This window comes from Bombina bombina, chromosome 7 (assembly GCF_027579735.1).
Source record: "Bombina bombina isolate aBomBom1 chromosome 7, aBomBom1.pri, whole genome shotgun sequence".
In the NCBI taxonomy this organism is placed as follows: Eukaryota; Metazoa; Chordata; class Amphibia; order Anura; family Bombinatoridae; genus Bombina; species Bombina bombina.
The window spans coordinates 497776168-497794863 of NC_069505.1; the positions used below are offsets into that span (position 1 = coordinate 497776168).

General features: G+C 39.8%; 1 protein-coding gene across 1 annotated transcript in view; it reads right to left on the reverse strand.

Moving 5' to 3' along the window:
• Positions 1-18696, reverse strand: part of LOC128666862 (cytochrome P450 2A4) — a 65415-nt gene that overhangs the window by 13682 nt on the left and 33037 nt on the right. Inside the window, exons 2-5 of the mRNA XM_053721663.1 lie at positions 12683-13002; positions 11184-11346; positions 10318-10467; positions 1549-1709 (exon numbers count right to left, since the gene is read on the reverse strand). Of these exons, the coding sequence (XP_053577638.1) occupies positions 1549-1709; positions 10318-10467; positions 11184-11346; positions 12683-12862 (654 nt within the window). The 5' untranslated portion in view covers positions 12863-13002. The remainder of the gene's footprint in view (positions 1-1548; positions 1710-10317; positions 10468-11183; positions 11347-12682; positions 13003-18696) is intronic.

The following is an 18696-nucleotide window of genomic DNA, read 5'->3' on the forward strand; positions in this document are numbered from 1 at the left end:
TTCTGTCTGTCTGTAAGGGAAATCCTGCTTGCAGTAATAAAAAAATATTTAAACACATGCAGATACAGCACTTTACCACCTTACTTTCTCATGTTCAAGCTGGGACATTGTAGCTTCAAATACCCCACAAAGCTTCAATCCAGAAACAAAACTCTCATAGCACAATTACGTTTTCAAAGTTTTATTGGAACATCCAGGTCCAAGGCATCACAGTTGATACAAATATATCCATACATCTGACATTGTGTTTAAAACACACCCAAATACCAACAAAAACAAACCATTCTCAAACCATATATTACCTAGGATATCACTATTGCATTCTTATAGCGCCACCTAGTGGCTAAACATAACAACAATTGAATAATTGAACTATTAAAAACAGAAGGATATAACTTTATTCATCAGTTTGTATCAACATTGTATCAATTAGATGAGTTGTAAAGTTGTTAGTAATTGTTTTTTTAATTAATTTACACAATTGCTATTGAGAAAAAAAACTGCCATATCTTTCTCACCGTTTAAACCTTTAGAAATCATTGTGTCTAGTTTGCATATCCAAAACACCTCTTAAACTCTTTAGTTTATTTCCACAATCTATAACCTGCCAGCAAAGCTGGCTTATTGCATGTCCAGCTTCTAGAAAGTGTGAAGAAACAGGGGGTCTCCTTATTTTTACATCTAATATTGGACCGATATTCGGTAATCCTATCACGTACCCTTCTAGTCATTTCCCCTATGTACATTTTTCAACAGGGGCATTTAATCAAATAGATGACATAGGTAGAATTACATGTATAATAATCATTTATTTGATATTTGTGACCTCTTCTTGGATGCAAAAACGCTTTACCTCTAATCACAGAGTTACAATTGCCACAGTTCAAACATGGATAACAACCATAGTCGTTAGATAAAATATAACTCTGGCTTAATTGTTTGCAACTACCTATGTAGGTGTTTAATAATCTATCTCTCAAATTTGGTACGCTTTTGTATGCCATCTTTGGAAATTCCTGGTAATCATTCTAGCGTAAATCGTGATTGCCCTCAAGCCATCACGTTTACTTTCAACTTGAAACACCAGCGTAATTTAACCTGCACATAATCTCAAAAACCTGATATCGCTTGTGTGCAAACTCCCCTAGTAATCTAACCCTATGTTAGATGTGTATTTCTACGGCATGCGTAAGGATGATCAGACCTGAAACGTCGCCTGTGTTTGCTTGGACCTGCATGTTCCAATAAAACTTTGAAAACATCATGTTTTAAGAGTTGTGTTTCCAGTAATAAAAGATCAGCCTATAAAACAGGTTTCCCATTTGTTTGCATATTTTGGTCTGGTCTCCATTATTTTCTTCACCTCTTAAGAATCTATTTGGGCTAAATTTCCGCATCATTGCTATAAATTAAATCTCCTTTTCTCGCATTTTAGCGCGCAAACAATGATAAATATTGAAAATTGATGGTTGAATGATTTACAGTAGTGTGAAAGGAAAATCACTATGTTTTCCCCCCTTCTATACATTTATCACCTTCAAGACTGACCTGTCCAGAGTTAGAGTTGAGGATTTTTGATACTTCTCTCAAGTTGAACAGAAGAGAGGTAAACTTCTTGTCTTTGTAGTCAAATCGCTCACCAAAGACAATGGAGCAGATAATGTTAGAGACAGACAACCCCAGCTGGTGAGTTGGATCAAATGAGGTATCTGTCAATAGATTCACAAAGTTAGTCCTACGAAAAACAAACGTCTGTTTAAAGAAATATGAAACCCATTTTTTTCCCCTCTTCATGAATCAAAACAAGCATAACATTTTAAACAGCTTTCCAATTTACTTTCATGATCAAATTTGCTTAATTCTCTCTGTATTCTTTGTTGACAGATCAACAATCTACAACTGGGAGCTAGCTGATCAAAAAGGGTTAGCTAATGACGAGAAATATATGTGCAGTCACCATCTAGCTCCCAGTAGTGCATTGAGAATCTAACCAACCTAGTTGTGCTTTTCAACAAAGGATACCAAGAGAACAAAGATAGATCGATAACACAAATAATTTGGAAAGTTGTTTACAATTGCATCCTTTATCTGCATCCTGAAAGAAATGTCACTTTAGTTTTAAACACTATTGTAAGTCATATTTTAGTGAGTGACAGATTCTGAATATACCATTATTATATTTCTGTTTCATTGCATGTGAGTAGGCTGCTAAGCATGTTAAAAATATCTACTTTTATCAGGATTAAGTAAACAACATTGAAAATAGCCAGGTGACCACTTTTTCTACTGTAATCACTTTATTAAATTGATATCAAAGGTATCCACATTTGAAAGAGGGTCCCATACATGCTTTTTAGGTTGTAATAGAAAAAAAAAACAAAATTTATGCTTACCTGATAAATTTATTTCTCTTGTGGTGTATCCAGTCCACGGGTTCATCCATTACTTGTGGGATATTCTCCTTCCCAACAGGAAGTTGCAAGAGGACATCCACAGCAGAGCTGTCTATATAGCTCCTCCCCTAACTGCCACCCCCAGTCATTCGACCGAAGACAAGCAAGAAAAAAGGAGAAACTATAGAGTGCAGTGGTGACTGTAGTTTAAAATTAAAAAACACCTGCCTTAAAATGACAGGGCGGGCCGTGGACTGGATACACCACAAGAGAAATAAATTTATCAGGTAAACATAAATTTTGTTTTCTCTTGTAAAGGTGTATCCAGTCCACGGGTTCATCCATTACTTGTGGGATACCAATACCAAAGCTTTAGGACACGGATGAAGGGAGGGACAAGGCAAGCACTTAAACAGAGGGCACCACTGCCTGTAAGACCTTTCTCTCAAAAATAGCCTCCGAAGAAGCAAAAGTATCGAATTTGTAGAATTTAGAAAAAGTATGAAGCGAAGACCAAGTCGCCGCCTTACAAATCTGTTCAACAGAGGCCTCATTTTTAAAAGCCCATGTGGAAGCCACCGCTCTAGTGGAATGAGCTGTAATTCTTTCAGGAGGCTGCTGGCCAGCAGTCTCATAAGCTAAGCGGATTATGCTTCTTAGCCAAAAAGAAAGAGAAGTTGCCGAAGCCTTTTGGCCTCTCCTCTGTCCAGAGTAGACAACAAACAAAGCAGATGTTTGACGAAAATCCTTAGTAGCTTGTAAATAAAACTTTAAAGCACGAACCACATCAAGATTGTGTAAAAGACGTTCCTTCTTTGAGGAAGGATTAGGACATAATGAAGGAACAACAATCTCCTGATTGATATTCTTATTAGATACTACCTTAGGAAGAAACCCAGGTTTGGTACGCAAAACTACCTTATCTGCATGGAAAATCAGATAAGGGGAATTACACTGTAAAGCAGATAACTCCGAAACTCTTCGAGCCGAGGAGATAGCTACTAAAAACAGAACTTTCCAAGATAAAAGTTTAATATCTATGGAATGCAAAGGTTCAAATGGAACCCCTTGAAGAACTTTAAGAACTAAATTTAAACTCCATGGCGGAGCAACAGGTTTAAACACAGGCCTGATTCTAACTAAAGCCTGACAAAACGCCTGAACGTCTGGAACCTCAGCCAGACGTTTGTGCAAAAGAATAGACAGAGCAGAAATCTGTCCCTTTAAGGAACTAGCAGATATCCTTTCTCCAAGAGGGATTGGAGAAAGGATTAAGATTCTAGGAATCCTGACTTTACTCCATGAGTAACCCTTGGATTCACACCAGTGAAGATATTTACACCATATCTTATGATAGATTTCCCTGGTGACAGGCTTTCGAGCCTGAATTAAGGTATCAATGATCGATTCGGAAAAACCACGCTTCGATAGAATCAAGCGTTCAATCTCCAAGCAGTCAGACGCAGAGAAAATAGATTTGGATGTTTGAAAGGATCTTGAAGTAGAAGGTCCTGCCTTAGCGGCAGAGTCCATGTTGGAAAGGATGACATTTACACCAGATCTGCATACCAAGTCCTGCGTGGCCACGCAGGAGCTATCAAAATCACTGAAGCTCTCTCCTGCTTGATCTTGGCAATCAGCCAAGGGAGCAGAGGAAACGGTGGAAACACATAAGCCAGGCTGAAGGACCAGGGCGCTGCTAGAGCATCTATCAGCGCTGCCTTGGGGTCCCTGGACCTGGACCCGTAACGAGGAAGCTTGGCGTTCTGATAAGACGCCCTGAGATCCAGTTCTGGTTTGCCCCATAGTTGAATCAACTGGGCAAATACCTCCGGATGGAGCTCCCACTCCCCCGGATGAAAAGTCTGCCGACTTAAAAAATCCGCCTGCCAGTTCTCTACTCCTGGGATATGGATAGCTGAAAGATGGCAAGAGTGAACCTCTGCCCATAGAATTATCTTTGAAACCTCCAACATTGCCAGGGGGCTTCTTGTTCCCCCCTGATGGTTGATATAGGCCACAGTCGTGATATTGTCCGACTGAAATCTGATGAACCTGACCTCCGCTAGCTGAGGCCAAGCCTGAAGAGCATTGAATATCGCTCTTAATTCCAGAATGTTTATCGGAAGGAGGGCTTCCTCATGAGACCACGAGCCCTGAGCCTTCAGGGAGTTCCAGACTGCGCCCCAGCCCAGAAGGCTGGCATCTGTCGTCACTATAGTCCATTCTGGCCTGCGGAAGCTCATTCCCCTGGACAGATGGACCCGAGATAGCCACCAGAGAAGAGAATCCCTGGTATCCTGATCCAGATTTAGCAGTGGGGACAAATCTGTGTAATCCCCATTCCACTGACTGAGCATGCAAAGTTGCAGCGTTCTGAGAAGTAGGCGGGCACACGGAACTATGTCCATTGCCGCTACCATTAAGCCGATTACTTCCATACACTGAGCCACTGACGGCTGAGAAGTAGAATAAAGAGCACGGCAGGAAGTTAGAAGCTTTGACAACCTGACTTCTGTCAGAAAAATCTTCATTTCTACTGAATCTATCAGAGTTCCTAGGAAGGAAACTCTTGTGAGAGGGGAGAGAGAACTCTTTTCTTCGTTCACCTTCCACCCGTGAGACCTCAGGAATGCCAGAACAATATACGTATGGGACTTGGCGATTTGAAAAGTCGACGCCTGTATCAGAATGTCGTCTAGGTAAGGAGCCACCGCTATGCCTCATGGCCTTAGAACTGCCAGTAGGGACCCTAGAACCTTCGTAAAGATTCTTGGTGCCGTGGCTAACCGGAAGGGAAGAGCCACAAACTGGTAATGCCTGTCTAGGAAGGCAAACCTGAGAAACCGATGATGATCTCTGTGTATCGGAATGTGGAGATAAGCATCCTTTAGATCCACGGTAGTCATATATTGACCCTCCTGGATCATAGGTAGGATGGTTCGAATAGTCTCCATCTTGAAGGATGGGACCCTGAGAAATTTGTTTAGGATCTTGAGATCCAAGATTGGTCTGAAAGTTCCCTCTTGTTTGGGAACTAAGAACAGATTTGAATAGAATCCCTGCCCCTGCTCCTCCCTTGGAACTGGGTGGATCACTCCCATGACCAGAAGGTCTTGAACACAACGTAAGAATGCCTCTCTCTTTATCTGGTTTGCAGATAATTGTGAGAGATGAAATCTCCCCTTTGGAGACGAGGCTTTGAAATCCAGAAGATATCCCTGGGAAACAATCTCCAGAGCCCAGGGATCCTGGACGTCTCTTGCCCAAGCCTGGGCGAAGAGAGAAAGTCTGCCTCCAACTAGATCCGGTCCCGGATCGGGGGCTACTCCTTCATGCTGTCTTAGAGGCAGCAGCAGGTTTTTTGGCCTGATTTCCCTTGTTCCAAGCCTGATCAGGTCTCCAGACTGGCTTGGACTGGGCAAAATTTCCTTCTTGTTTTGCAGCAGAGGAAGTTGAAGCTGCGCCACTCTTGAAGTTTCGAAAGGAACGAAAATTGGTCTGTTTGGTCCTTGATTTGTTGGACCTATCATGGGGAAGGGCGTGGCCTTTTCCTCCAGTAGTATCAGAAATGATCTCCTTCAATCCAGGCCCGAATAGCGTCTGCCCTTTGAAGGGGATGTTCAGAAGCTTAGACTTTGAAGTAACGTCAGCTGACCATGATTTAAGCCATAGCGCCCTACGCGCCTGAATGGCAAAACCTGAATTCTTAGCCGTTAGCTTTGTTAAATGAAAAACGGCGTCAGAAATAAATGAATTGGCTAACTTAAGAGTTTTAAGCCTGTCTAGGACATCATCCAACAGGGTCTCCACCTGTAGAGCCTCTTCAAGAGACTCGAACCAGAAAGCCGCTGCAGCAGTGACTGGGGCAATGCATGCAAGAGGCTGGAGAATAAAACCCTGTTGTATAAAGATTTTCTTAAGGAAACCCTCTAGTTTTTTATCCATTGGATCTAGAAAAGCACAACTGTCCTCGACGGGAATAGTTGTACGTTTAGCTAGGGTAGAGACTGCTCCCTCCACCTTAGGGACCGTCTGCCACAAGTCCCGTGTAGCGGCATCTATGGGAAACATCTTTTTAAAGGCAGGAGGGGGAGAGAACGGTACACCTGGTCTATCCCATTCCTTCGTAATAATTTCTGAAAACCTCTTAGGGATTGGAAAAACATCAGTGTAAACAAGCACAGCAAAGTATTTGTCCATTTTACACAACTTCTCTGGGACTACAATGGTGTCACAGTCATCCAGAGTCGCTAAAACCTCCCTGAGCAACACGCGGAGGTGTTCAAGTTTAAATTTAAATGCTGTCATTTCAGAGTCAGCCTGAAGTAACACCTTCCCTGAATCAGAAATGTCACCCACAGATAGAAGCTCTCCTGCTTCGGCTTCTGTACATTGTGAGGGTATATCAGACATAGCTACTAAAGCGTCAGAGAGCTCTGTATTTATTCTAGCCCCAGAGCTGTCTCGCTTTCCTTGTAACCCTGGCAGTTTGGACAATACCTCTGTGAGAGTATGATTCATAACTGCCGCCATGTCCTGTAAAGTAAACGCAGTGGACGCGCCAGATGTACTTGGCGTACTTGGCGTCACTTGAGCGGGAGTTATAGGTTCTGACACATGGGGAGAGTAAGATGGCATAATCTCCCTTTTGTCAGTCTGAGAAACCTCTGGTGATAAATCTTTAAAAGCCATAATATGGTCTTTATAACTTATAGAAAGGTCAATGCATTTGGTACACATTCTAATAGGGGGTTCCACAATGGCTTCTAAACATAATGAACAAAGAGTTTCTTCTATGTCAGACATATTTAACAGACTAGTAATGAGACCAGCAAGCTTGGAAAACACTTTAATAAATGTGAAAAGCAATTAAACAAAAACGGTAAGCTCTACAAAATTTTTACAGTGTGTACAAGAGACTAAAGCAGCATTGCACCCACTTGCAAATGGATGATTACCCCCTTAGGCCCGAAAACGGATTAGAAAAACGGTAACACCGTTAAAAAACAGTCAAACACACTGCCACAGCTCTACTGTGGCTCCTACCTTCCCTTAAACGCGATTTTTGCAGGAAAGAACCCCTCCATAGTGGTCCTAGATGCCAGAGGACTCCTTTAGAGAAGCTGGATGTCTCAGTCTGTATAACAACTGCGCATAAAGTGCGTGAAAATAGGCCCCTCCCACCATGCACTCACAGTCAGAGGGCCATAAAAAACTACTCGTAGGAGTAAAATAACAGCCATGTGGAAAACTAGGCCCCAAAATAAAGATTTATCACCCTCAGAGAAAAAACGCTTTTTTCTGTTAAGTAATGCAAACGTTTTAACACTAAGTACTATGAGGGTTAACATAAAAATTACCCTTATGTTGTAAGCATGATCCCAGTCGCTGTTAAATCACTGTATCAGGCTTACCTCAAATATATCAGGCACTGTCAGCATTTTCTAGACCTTATCTCTCTAGAAAAAAATATACTGAACATACCTCAAATCAGGTGATTTGCCAACCGTCCCCCCAACTGAAGTTTTCTTTCCATACTCTTCAGTTATGTGTGAGAACAGGAATGGATCTTAGTTACAAACCGCTAAGATCATCAACCTCCAGGCAGATTCTTCTTCCAATTTCTGCCTGAGAGTGAAACAGTACAACGCCGGTACCATTTAAAAATAACAAACTTTTGATTGAAGGTAAAACTACACTAAGTCACCACATATCTCTTGATACTTCCTTTCTTGTCGAGAGCTTGCAAGAGAATGACTGGGGGTGGCAGTTAGGGGAGGAGCTATATAGACAGCTCTGCTGTGGGTGTCCTCTTGCAACTTCCTGTTGGGAAGGAGAATATCCCACAAGTAATGGATGAACTCGTGGACTGGATACACCTTTACAAGAGAAATCTAGAGGGGCCCCTTTGTGCCAGAATAGAAATAAAAGCTCTTTTATATAGACAAAGGGCTAGATTACAAGTGGAGCGCTAAATTATTGTGCACCCGCAAACTGGCAAATTTGTCCACTTTGTGGGAGCGTGAGAATTAATCAGTCATTACAAGTGGCTGGTTATTACTACTGCGAGCTCGTGGTAGCTATTAGTGCTCCGAAAATTAGCCATTATAGATCTCTGGCTAATTTTCTAAAAGTGCTAAGCAGTTTTGGGGATTTAAAGTTGGTGGGAGTGGGGTTGCACTGAAAGTGCCTTTACATTGTCGTCTATGGGAACTGTGAGTTCCCAGTAAATATATATGTATATCCTTATATACATATATATTTATGTGTTAATATGTCTATATACACATAGTAACACATAAATATATATGTATATCAGCATATACATATATATTTAAAAATACTGCCCATTGCTGCACTGCTTATCCCCTCCGCTGCGCGATGTCATCTGTGGCAGCATCAGAACAAGGCTCCTATGGGAGTGCGCTCTTCTCAGGTTCGCATTGCAATGTACTTGTAATACCAGCGCACATTATCATGCGCTTGTATTACAAAGTGGATCGCTAATGCGGACTAAATCCCAGATTGTCTCTTCCAAATAAAGCGAATGGTGAGTGGAGTTTTGCATTGCTACTCCCGAGCCTACCTAAAAAGTTAAATAGAAGTAATTTGGAAAGTTGTTTAAAATTGCATCCTCTATCTGAATCCCGAAGGTTTTTTTTTTTTTTTTTTAACTTTACTGTCCCTTTAAAATGTAAGTCATTTAGTGAGTGACATACAGATATTATATTGTGGGGTGTTTTTTAAGCAGATTCAGAATATACAATTATTATATTTATATTTCACTGCATGTGAGAAGGCTGCAAAAATGTTGAAATATACTGTATATATACTTTTGTTAGGATTTAGTAAATAAAATAGAAAATCTTCAGGTGACCATTGCTGCTACTGTGATCACTTTACTAAGTTGATTTTTTGCCGTGTGATCACTTTACTAAGTTGATTTTTTGCTGTGTGATCACTGTCACCACAGTGATTTTTTGTAGTTGTAGTTGCTAAGGTAGTTGAGATTTGAGCGGTTTGAATAACCTCCCCAATTCAGCTACACTGGCACCGCCTCTTTGTGACGTCACCACACATTTGTAGTGACATCAGCAGCACTGAATCCTTAGGGGTGCTACCAACTAGACCTCAAGTGCCCTCCGGCTTGTAGTGTGAGAGTATTGTTGAAAACGTCTTCAATTCACTGATCCCCCTTGGTGACAAACACCAGTTATCCTACCCACACAGCCCTCAATATGCATGATGACTAGGGGACATAATATTCATCAAAGCAGTTCCCCTTCACCTCAGGATTTTTCAACCCAGTAATGTGTTCAAATATGGCAGTCCATCTTACCTAGTTCCTGTCCATAATATCACTTTCATTTATCTCATTTTAATGCTATGTTTGCTTGTAACCCATCATCTTTACTTAAAGGGACATGATACCCAAATGTTGAAGCACTTGAAAGTGATGTAGCATATCTGTAAAAAGCTGACTATAAAGTATCACCTGAACATCTCTATGTAAAAAAGGAAGATATTTTACCACAAATTCCCTAAGTATTAACACCCCACTGTAAAGAGACTTTAAGCAGCCAGTCAGGATGCTTGTCCCAGGACTTGCTAGGGAGTGTGCATCTGTCATGTGCAGGCACCGTCATGTTATTTTCCTATTCAGTTTAAGCATTACTTCAGCACTGCTATAGTTTTTTTTTCTTTCAACTTGCAGCTGGACAGCAGCTGAAGTATACCTGTTTACACAGCACTTACTCTGGTGAGCTGAAGAAATTTTGAAGTAAAATACCTTTTTACATAGAGATGCTCAGGTGATATTTTCATGTCAGCTTTTTGCAGTTATGCTGCATCACTTTCAAGTGATTTAGAATTTGAGTATTATGTCTCTTTAAAGAAGCCGATAATGACTTTATCTACCTACCTTGGGTCTTCCTAAACTCTTCTGCAAGGTACATGGCTTCTTCCTGGATTCTTTCTTCAATCCCTTTCTTTCCCATTCCAAAATTTCTTAAAGTCGTAATGGAGAATCTACGCATGGTCTTCCAAGATTCACCATTGCTAAAGATGATACCTGAAGATAACATACAAGAAATAGTGTTGATTTGGTTACTGGGGAGGATCTAACAGTTGGCTTGGTGTCAACTATGCAACAAACATGTAAATATGAAATTAGATAATCATTTGTTAATATTTTGCTTACAGTGTATGACCTAACTTAATTCTCATTAAAAAGAAAGGAAACAAAGAATGTGATGGAAAGGGAAGACAAGACATAAAGGACACTATCAAGATATAAAGGAACATGTCAAGACAAAGAAGTATACACAAATATGGAACCTTTTAAATATTTCACCCTAGAAAAACATCTTGCTGGTATAAGAGATATTTGAATATTTGGATTGTTTGTTTTTGATAGCACATACAACAACCCTAATCAAAAAGGATGACCTTCCTGGAGTCATTATGACGTAAATTGATGACTCCAGACTAGTCATTAGAAGCCATCCTGAAGTATGCCCGCAGGCCGAAATATTTAAATGAGATGACTCTGAAGTCATTCACTGGCTGTTCATGCTTGTGATGTAATCAATAAGGTAATCTGCTAATCATTCTGAAGTCATCACCCAGAGGTTTTTACCTTAGCTGATGACTTTACAAGCCTGATGATGTCTAATGACTTCTAAAGTAGTTTGCTGAACATCAAATGACTCCAGGATTATCTCTAAAGTTATACTGTTTGTCTTGGGAAGATAAAGCAGAACCTTACACTATATTTGATTTTCTTACCGTAATCTTTAAAGAATATATCTCCCATTTCCATCATTCCTCTATCACTAAACGAATCACTGTTGTCAATCAAAGCCTCCTTAACGGCTTCATAACCGATCAGCATCACTGTACGTATATTAAATATATAAAAGGTATAAACGGATCCATAGGTCTTGCTCAGCTAGAGAGTAATACATAAAGGTAGACTATATGAAACACTGATTTGGAGGAATTATATATTGATTAAAAATACAAAAAAAATAAAAGTTAGGATAAGTTAAACTAATTATTCCACTGTCTAAAAACTGATATTTCTGTCTTTTATCTTAACTTAATTTATTTATTTGACTTGTTCTTCCATTCTTGTTTTTGGAACTTAATAAAATGTTCACGTAAGCAAAAGAACGATAAACAAAAACAAACTACTGTCATGAAAATCATTATTTAAAGGGACATGAAACCCAAACCTGTCCTATGACCTCCCTAACAGGCCAGATTTTGAGGACATTTGAACTAGAGCAGAGGTGAAATAATCAGCTAATTAGTAAACATGGTTATTCTACCTGCTCTCACCCAAGGTAATCCTGAAAATGTGGCCCGTTAGGTAGGCCTGAGAACAGGTTTGAAAAACAGTGAGATAGAGCATGTAATGTTTAACAACTTTCCAATTTACTTCTTTTGTCTCATTTGTTCTCTTAGTATCCTTTGTTGAAAAGCATACATAGATAGGCTCAGGAGCAGAAATGCATTACTGGGAACTAATTGCTGGTGGGCTCATCTGATTTGTTCAGCTAGTTCATAGTAGTGCACTGCTGATCCTTCAACAAAGGATACCTAAGGATTGAAGCAAAATTAGATAATAGAAGTAAACTTGAAAGTTATTTAAAATTGCATTAATTGTATACTCTGAATCATGAAATATTTTTTTTTAATTTTTTTTATATTCAGGAAGCTTTAAACACTTGAATGGTATATTAATGTATTGCAAGTTGACAGAACAATCAATACATTATACACTAGATTTTTCTCTGCATAAATGTTTTGTAGATGATCCATTTATATAGCCCATACAGGGTTGTCATTTTTTGTAAAAATGTATAGTTTTACTTATTTTTAAAGAACATTGTGCTGATTATCAGACTCCTAACCAAGCCCTAAAGTTTTAGAAGTATACTATTGTCTACCTACTCCAGCTTGCTCCTGTTTGTGTAAAGGGTCTTTTTTTGTTTTCCAGCCCATTTCAGTGGGTATCCCAGCCTAACCTTTTCAACAGTGCTAAATTGGGAGCTTCTAAATACATTTTTAAAAGGTTTTATACTGGATTTTTAGATCAGCATCTGTGCATATTATTCTTTGTAGTAGTGTCTATTACATGCAGTTATATGCAAATTGGTGTATACTGTCCCTTTAAGGACACAAGGTTGCATATATTAGATGTGTGACAACTGTGCATAAGTGATCAAGGGAAGAATTACCTGTTTGTCAGTCTCTATTGATCTAAACTTTTAGTCCCTTACCTTCATAACGGACTGGGGAAATTCTCCAAAGTTAACGTGAAGAAAGTTTCCCAAGAGCGGCAAGGGGGCAGGTCCAGGGGGCAGGTTTTGTCTTCTTATCTTTCGCCACCATGAGACCAGATATAGGATGAAGGTGACAGCAGTGACCAACAGAAGTGTCCCAAATACTCCAAGACCCATTGTGACAGTGACAATCCAACAAACTCACTCTCACAAATGATTGTTTCGCTGTCACTTTTTCTTCAGAATTTTTTCCAGTTTAAAACCCCATATCCTTTAATAAGATGACACAAAGCAGAATTCCAGACCCAAGAATTAAGCTGCAATGAATATACAGTAATTATTTATTATACATAATATTTTTCACATTTATATGTAGAAATGACAAGGGGGGGATTACAGGACTATTCAAATACCAGAAATAAAGAAAGAAATGCTAAAGTGTGACACTAGAAAATATATTTTTATTATGTTGGAAAGATAAAAATATACGCACTTTCAAGATACTTTAAAATACAATGTAGAAAACACTTGAATAACAATTACATATAATTAAAACCCCACTTAAAGGTAGGAGTAGAAAGTTATCTAAAGTACTTAATGCAGAAGGTACGCTCCAGATTAGACATGTGCACATCATAAAAATTTGTTTCGGTTTGTTTTGGACCAATTCGGATTTTTTCGAATTTCGGTTCGAATTCGGATACATTCTAATGGATTTGAATGCATTCAGATGTATTTGTTTCGGATTGATTCGTAAATTCGGAAGTTCGGTATGTGTTATGTTGATTCAGATGGTTCCAAGTTACACAAACGGAATTATTTTACTGTTCTATCTCACTAATTCTCACTAAATTAAATTTTTATACTGAATTGGGATTAGTCCATGGCCATTCGAATGCATTCGAATACATCCAAACTAATTCAGATTTATTAGTTACAAATGCATTCAGATTAGTTTAGTTGCTAGGGTAATTTGGAAATTTGAATCGATTCGAATCTCCGAATTTTGTGAATTTGTCCGAATTTAGATTCGGAACGAAATGAATGGCACATGTCTACTCCAGATTACAAGAGACATCCTATAAATTGCAACACATAGTTCTTATATCTACTCTCTGAGCCCTTAATGCAGCCAGCCTGCTCAAAAATAGAGATTCTGCAAGCCTATGTTATGTGAAGGGGAGCAAGCAACCATCCACTTTCAGCAACTGATAAATTTACCGCACTTCCCTTGAGGGGCGCATTATTTGTTTCTGTGCTGTATAGGAATGCTCTGTGCCACACTAGGCAGGGCCAAAAGCTTCCTTCTTATTGCTGCAGAAGATTAATTTCCACTTGGGAAAGCCTCTTCATAATGCGGACTGGTTGACGGTAGCCAGGTTAAGTTCCACATCTCTCACACGGAGTGTCACACTACCAATTACCTACCAGGGCAGTAGGTTGAACGTGCTAGGATGATGACGCATTTCACCCCTCCTACACACGGCTGGCTTGGGACTTCGTCTGGCATATATATGTCAAAGCTTTTGCCAAAGCTAGATACGAAACGCACGTCAGCTGTTTCTGGTTCAATCTTTTCTCTGGGCTTAGGCTATATAATTGTATTTGTAATGTGGTAAATTTGGTATTGATTTTGATTGTTGGTTAAGAGACTAGTACGGAAACACGCAGCTTTTTTAAATAATTGAGAGCCCACCGGGAAATCTCCTGGTAGGCCAATCCGGCCCTTACTACGTGTCCTATTAGTGCAGCCGGGGCTCTGTGAAGAAGAGGACGGTTTAGCGCTGTTCTCCACGGCACTAAAGATAATTATAAAACTGCAAGTGAACTTTTCACCTGTAGCTTTGGAACATTTACATTTGTTCAACGTAAGCAAATATAAACGTTCTAAGAATGTTCAGTATTCATTTAATTTAAAATGAAACGAATACTGAATAGTGCAGCCAAAGAATATTCTGGGAATCTAATTTCCCCGAATATTTGTTCCAGAACATTTTGCCAAACCTAATTTTTCATGGCTGCACATGTCTAGTTCGAAGGTAATATACCTCACTGTTGGAGATGAGGCTTCCCTGCCAGTGGGGCGGAATGTTAAATGTAGCACTGACATGTGCAGAAAGGGTTACCGAAAGTCCTATGCAGATACCTGAAATACGCATTACATAACCTAAAGCATTGTTAGATCTGTAAGGTGATTGTCATTATGAACGAAACTGACAAACAAGATGGACACTTTTCACCATTGAAGCTTATAAATCAGTTGTTTGGTTTAAAATTTATAAGACAGTTGAAAAAATGTTAAGTTTGTTTATTTATAATTACAGTTTTGAAAACTATAGGCATATTTATAAATGTAATAGTTATTCCTTTGACATGGCTATACACGCTGTTTTTTTAGGGGTCTCATATACATTATTATACTTTAAATTTGTCAGGAATCATGTAACCACTGTACCTTTAAGACCCAGAGCAGGCTCACTCCTCTCCCTATTTAAGGCTCCTCCTCATGATATCTCATTGCTTAGTATTGCAGTAATCTTTTCTTGATCTCCTGTGAACCTATGCCATCTTGTGAACGCTGTTCACAAACCTCTGAACTCCTGAGAAACCTAGCATTGTACCTCCTGTCTGTGCTGACTTATTTACTTTAAGGCATCTTAACGTTTATCCTGTGATCCCTATCTAAAGTTGAGAGGACTCTGTTTTACCCCTCTGCCGCACTCCAGTTCCAGCAACCTCTCTCCCTGCCTGTCAGCTCTCAGCAGTGTCTACGGGAACGCGGTGACGTCATCCGCCAGCTTCGCATTACCGCTCCTAGCAGCAGCTCCTATTTTCTGCTCGCTCCTTCAGTTCGTGGCCAGATTACTTGGCGCTCCTGCTTGGTAAGCACTGCTCTAGTTAGATCCTCTGAGCTACCGCAGAACATTGTATCTTTGCCTTACTCTCTCCTAAAAAACAAATCTAAAACGTATACGAGTGCCAATATTATTTGTTCTCTTCCTCTCACCTCCGTATGTTTTTCTCACTCTGTGGCAGCCATCTCTAATTTTCTCATGCAAGTGTCTGAATGTTATAAACATCACAGAGGACACAACTCTTATCTCAGGTTTGTTTTTAACTACCCCTGCTGCTTTATTTTTTCCTTCCACAGTGTCAACCCTGACACATGTGGCAGCCATAGGGGAGATGTTGAAAACTGCACCTGTATATTAATATTGTATTGTGTGATTACTGAGTAATACATTGTTGCGCAGGTTCACCATGTGTATCCCATACTATTCACTATTACAATACACCCTATCTAACACTGTCATATCCTAGCAGTTGTGGTCCTAATGCATCTGATGTTGCATTCATATCTTAGCTCTTTGAATTTCAGTTCCCCTTGACATAATACTAAGCCTCCATCATTGACCCAGCTGGGATGAACACACATATTCAGAACCTCACTCAGAGGGTTGATCTGCTTACAGAGGCCTTGAATACCCTCAAAGTGGAGAATGACACTATGAAAACTTACATCCGGGATGTTGTGGATAAAAGGGTCCCCTTACTGGAGCCCCAGGTTAGTACTCCAGAGAAATTTAGTGGTGATCGCTCTCAATATAGGGATTTTAAGAATGCCTGTTTGCTCATGTTCTCTTTGAAACCCCATACTTATCCAAATGATAGAGCTAGAGTATTAACTGTTATTTCCTATTTGAGGGGTGAGCCACGCACCTGGGCTAACTCCTATTTTGAAAGTAACGATCAGATTCTTAATTCATTAGAAAATTTCTTTACTGCCATGGGTACCCTATACGAAGATCCATACAAACAGCTCACCGCAGAAAACGCTATGAGAAACCTAAAACAGAAGAAAAGAATAGTCGAAGACTATATTACTGAGTTTAAAAAATGGGCCAAAGACTCACAGTGGAACAACCTGTCACTGAGAAATCAGTTTAGGTTGGGGCTATCAGATGGCATAAAAGATGAGCTCTCTCGCTCTGACTTACCCCAAACCCTAGAAGAATTGATGTCTCTCAGCATTACCATCGACAGGCGCCTTAGAGAGAGACAACAGGAGCGCTCCTACCATGATAACTATCCAAAGAAACAAAACATACCTCCTGTGAGTAAATCTTCATCCGAACCTATGGATATAGGTTTCATTAAAGGCCCCCTTTCCTCCGAGGAGAAGATCAGGCGTAGGGCCAACAACTTATGTTTGTATTGTGCCTGCGAGAGTCACACTGTTAGAGATTGCCCATCCTTGCAGAAACAGAACAAGGGTAAGACTATCTTTCAACCTTTTTGTTGTACCACTCAGCTGTTACCTGATCCATACTTACACTTGTCTCTTCTCTTGCAGTGGGACTCCCATCGGGTCAACGCTACCGCGATCATTGATTCGGGAGCAACAGCTTCATATATTGATAGTGTATTTACTCAAAAAAATAAAATACCTGTAGTGAAAAAGAAGTCTCCTGTCTTATTAAGGGGTATTGACGGTACTCCTATCCCTACTGGGCCTGTCGAATATCAGACTATCCCTTTACTTATCTCCTCCACCGACCATCATAGGGAATATCTTACCTTTGATATCATTCCCTCTCCTATTGCACCTATTGTTTTAGGTATAAATTGGCTCTGTACCCATAACCCCCAAATAGATTGGAACTCACTTACACTCGATTTTAATTCAAAGTTTTGTCTGTCTACTTGTTTCCCTGCTACTGTTCTTCATACATCTGCACTTCCTGAGGATCTTCGGATTCCTGCTGTTTACCAGGACTTTGCAGATGTTTTCAGTAAGGCTGAGTCTGAAAACTTACCACCCCATAGAAAATATGATTGCCCTATAGAGATCATACCAGGGTCTGAAATCCCTACAGGGCATATCTATCCTCTATCCAATCCAGAACTCTTACATTTAAAGAGTTACTTAGACGAAAACCTTAAGAAGGGTTTTATTCGCCCCTCTACCTCTCCAGCTAGTGCAGGAATTTTCTTCGTGAAAAATAAGGATGGTACTCTTAGACCCATTATCGATTATCGTCAACTTAATAAGGTTACTATTAAAAACCGTTACCCCTTACCCCTTATTCCTGAGTTGATAGAGAGGTTAGAGGGCGCAAAATTCTTTACCAAACTGGATTTGAGGGGTGCCTATAACCTCATCCGTATAAGAGCTGGCGATGAGTGGCTGACGGCATTTCGAACCCGTTACGGTCTGTTCAAATATGTCGTCATGCCTTTTGGGCTCTGTAACGCCCCCGCAACTTTTCAGCACCTCATCAACGATATTTTTAGAGATATTTTAGATATTTTCATTGTTATATACCTTGATGATATTTTAATTTACTCCAAAACATTTGAAGAACATATCTCTCATGTTAGACAAGTACTTTCTAGACTAAGAGGTAACCACTTATATGCCAAGGCAGAAAAATGCCTTTTCAATACACAGTCTATATCCTTTCTCGGTTATGAGATTTCCCCCAAAGGTATCTGTATGGAAGACAAAAAGGTTGAAGCAGTCTTGAATTGGCCCATACCAAAAAGCGTACGTCAGGTTCAATCCTTTATGGGTTTTGCGAATTTTTATCGCAAGTTTATCAAAAACTTCTCTAAGTTATCCCTACCTCTCACTTCGCTCACAAAAGCAACTACATCGTTTAAGTGGACCCCTCAAGCACAACAAGCTTTTGATTTACTTAAACAAATGTTCTCTCCAGCTCCCATACTCCGTTTTCCTGATCCTAATTTACAGTTTGTATTGGAGGTAGACGCTTCCAACCATGCTATTGGAGCTGTTTTCTCACAGAGAGAAAGTTTGACAAAACCCCTTCATCCTGTCGCCTTTTACTCCAGAACTCTAAACTCTGCAGAACAAAATTACCCTATTGGTGATAAAGAACTTTTAGCCATAAAACTGTCTTTAGAACATTGGCGACACCTTCTTGAAGGCACTCCAGTACCAACACTCATTTATACGGATCATAGAAACCTCCAGTATTTGAAATCCA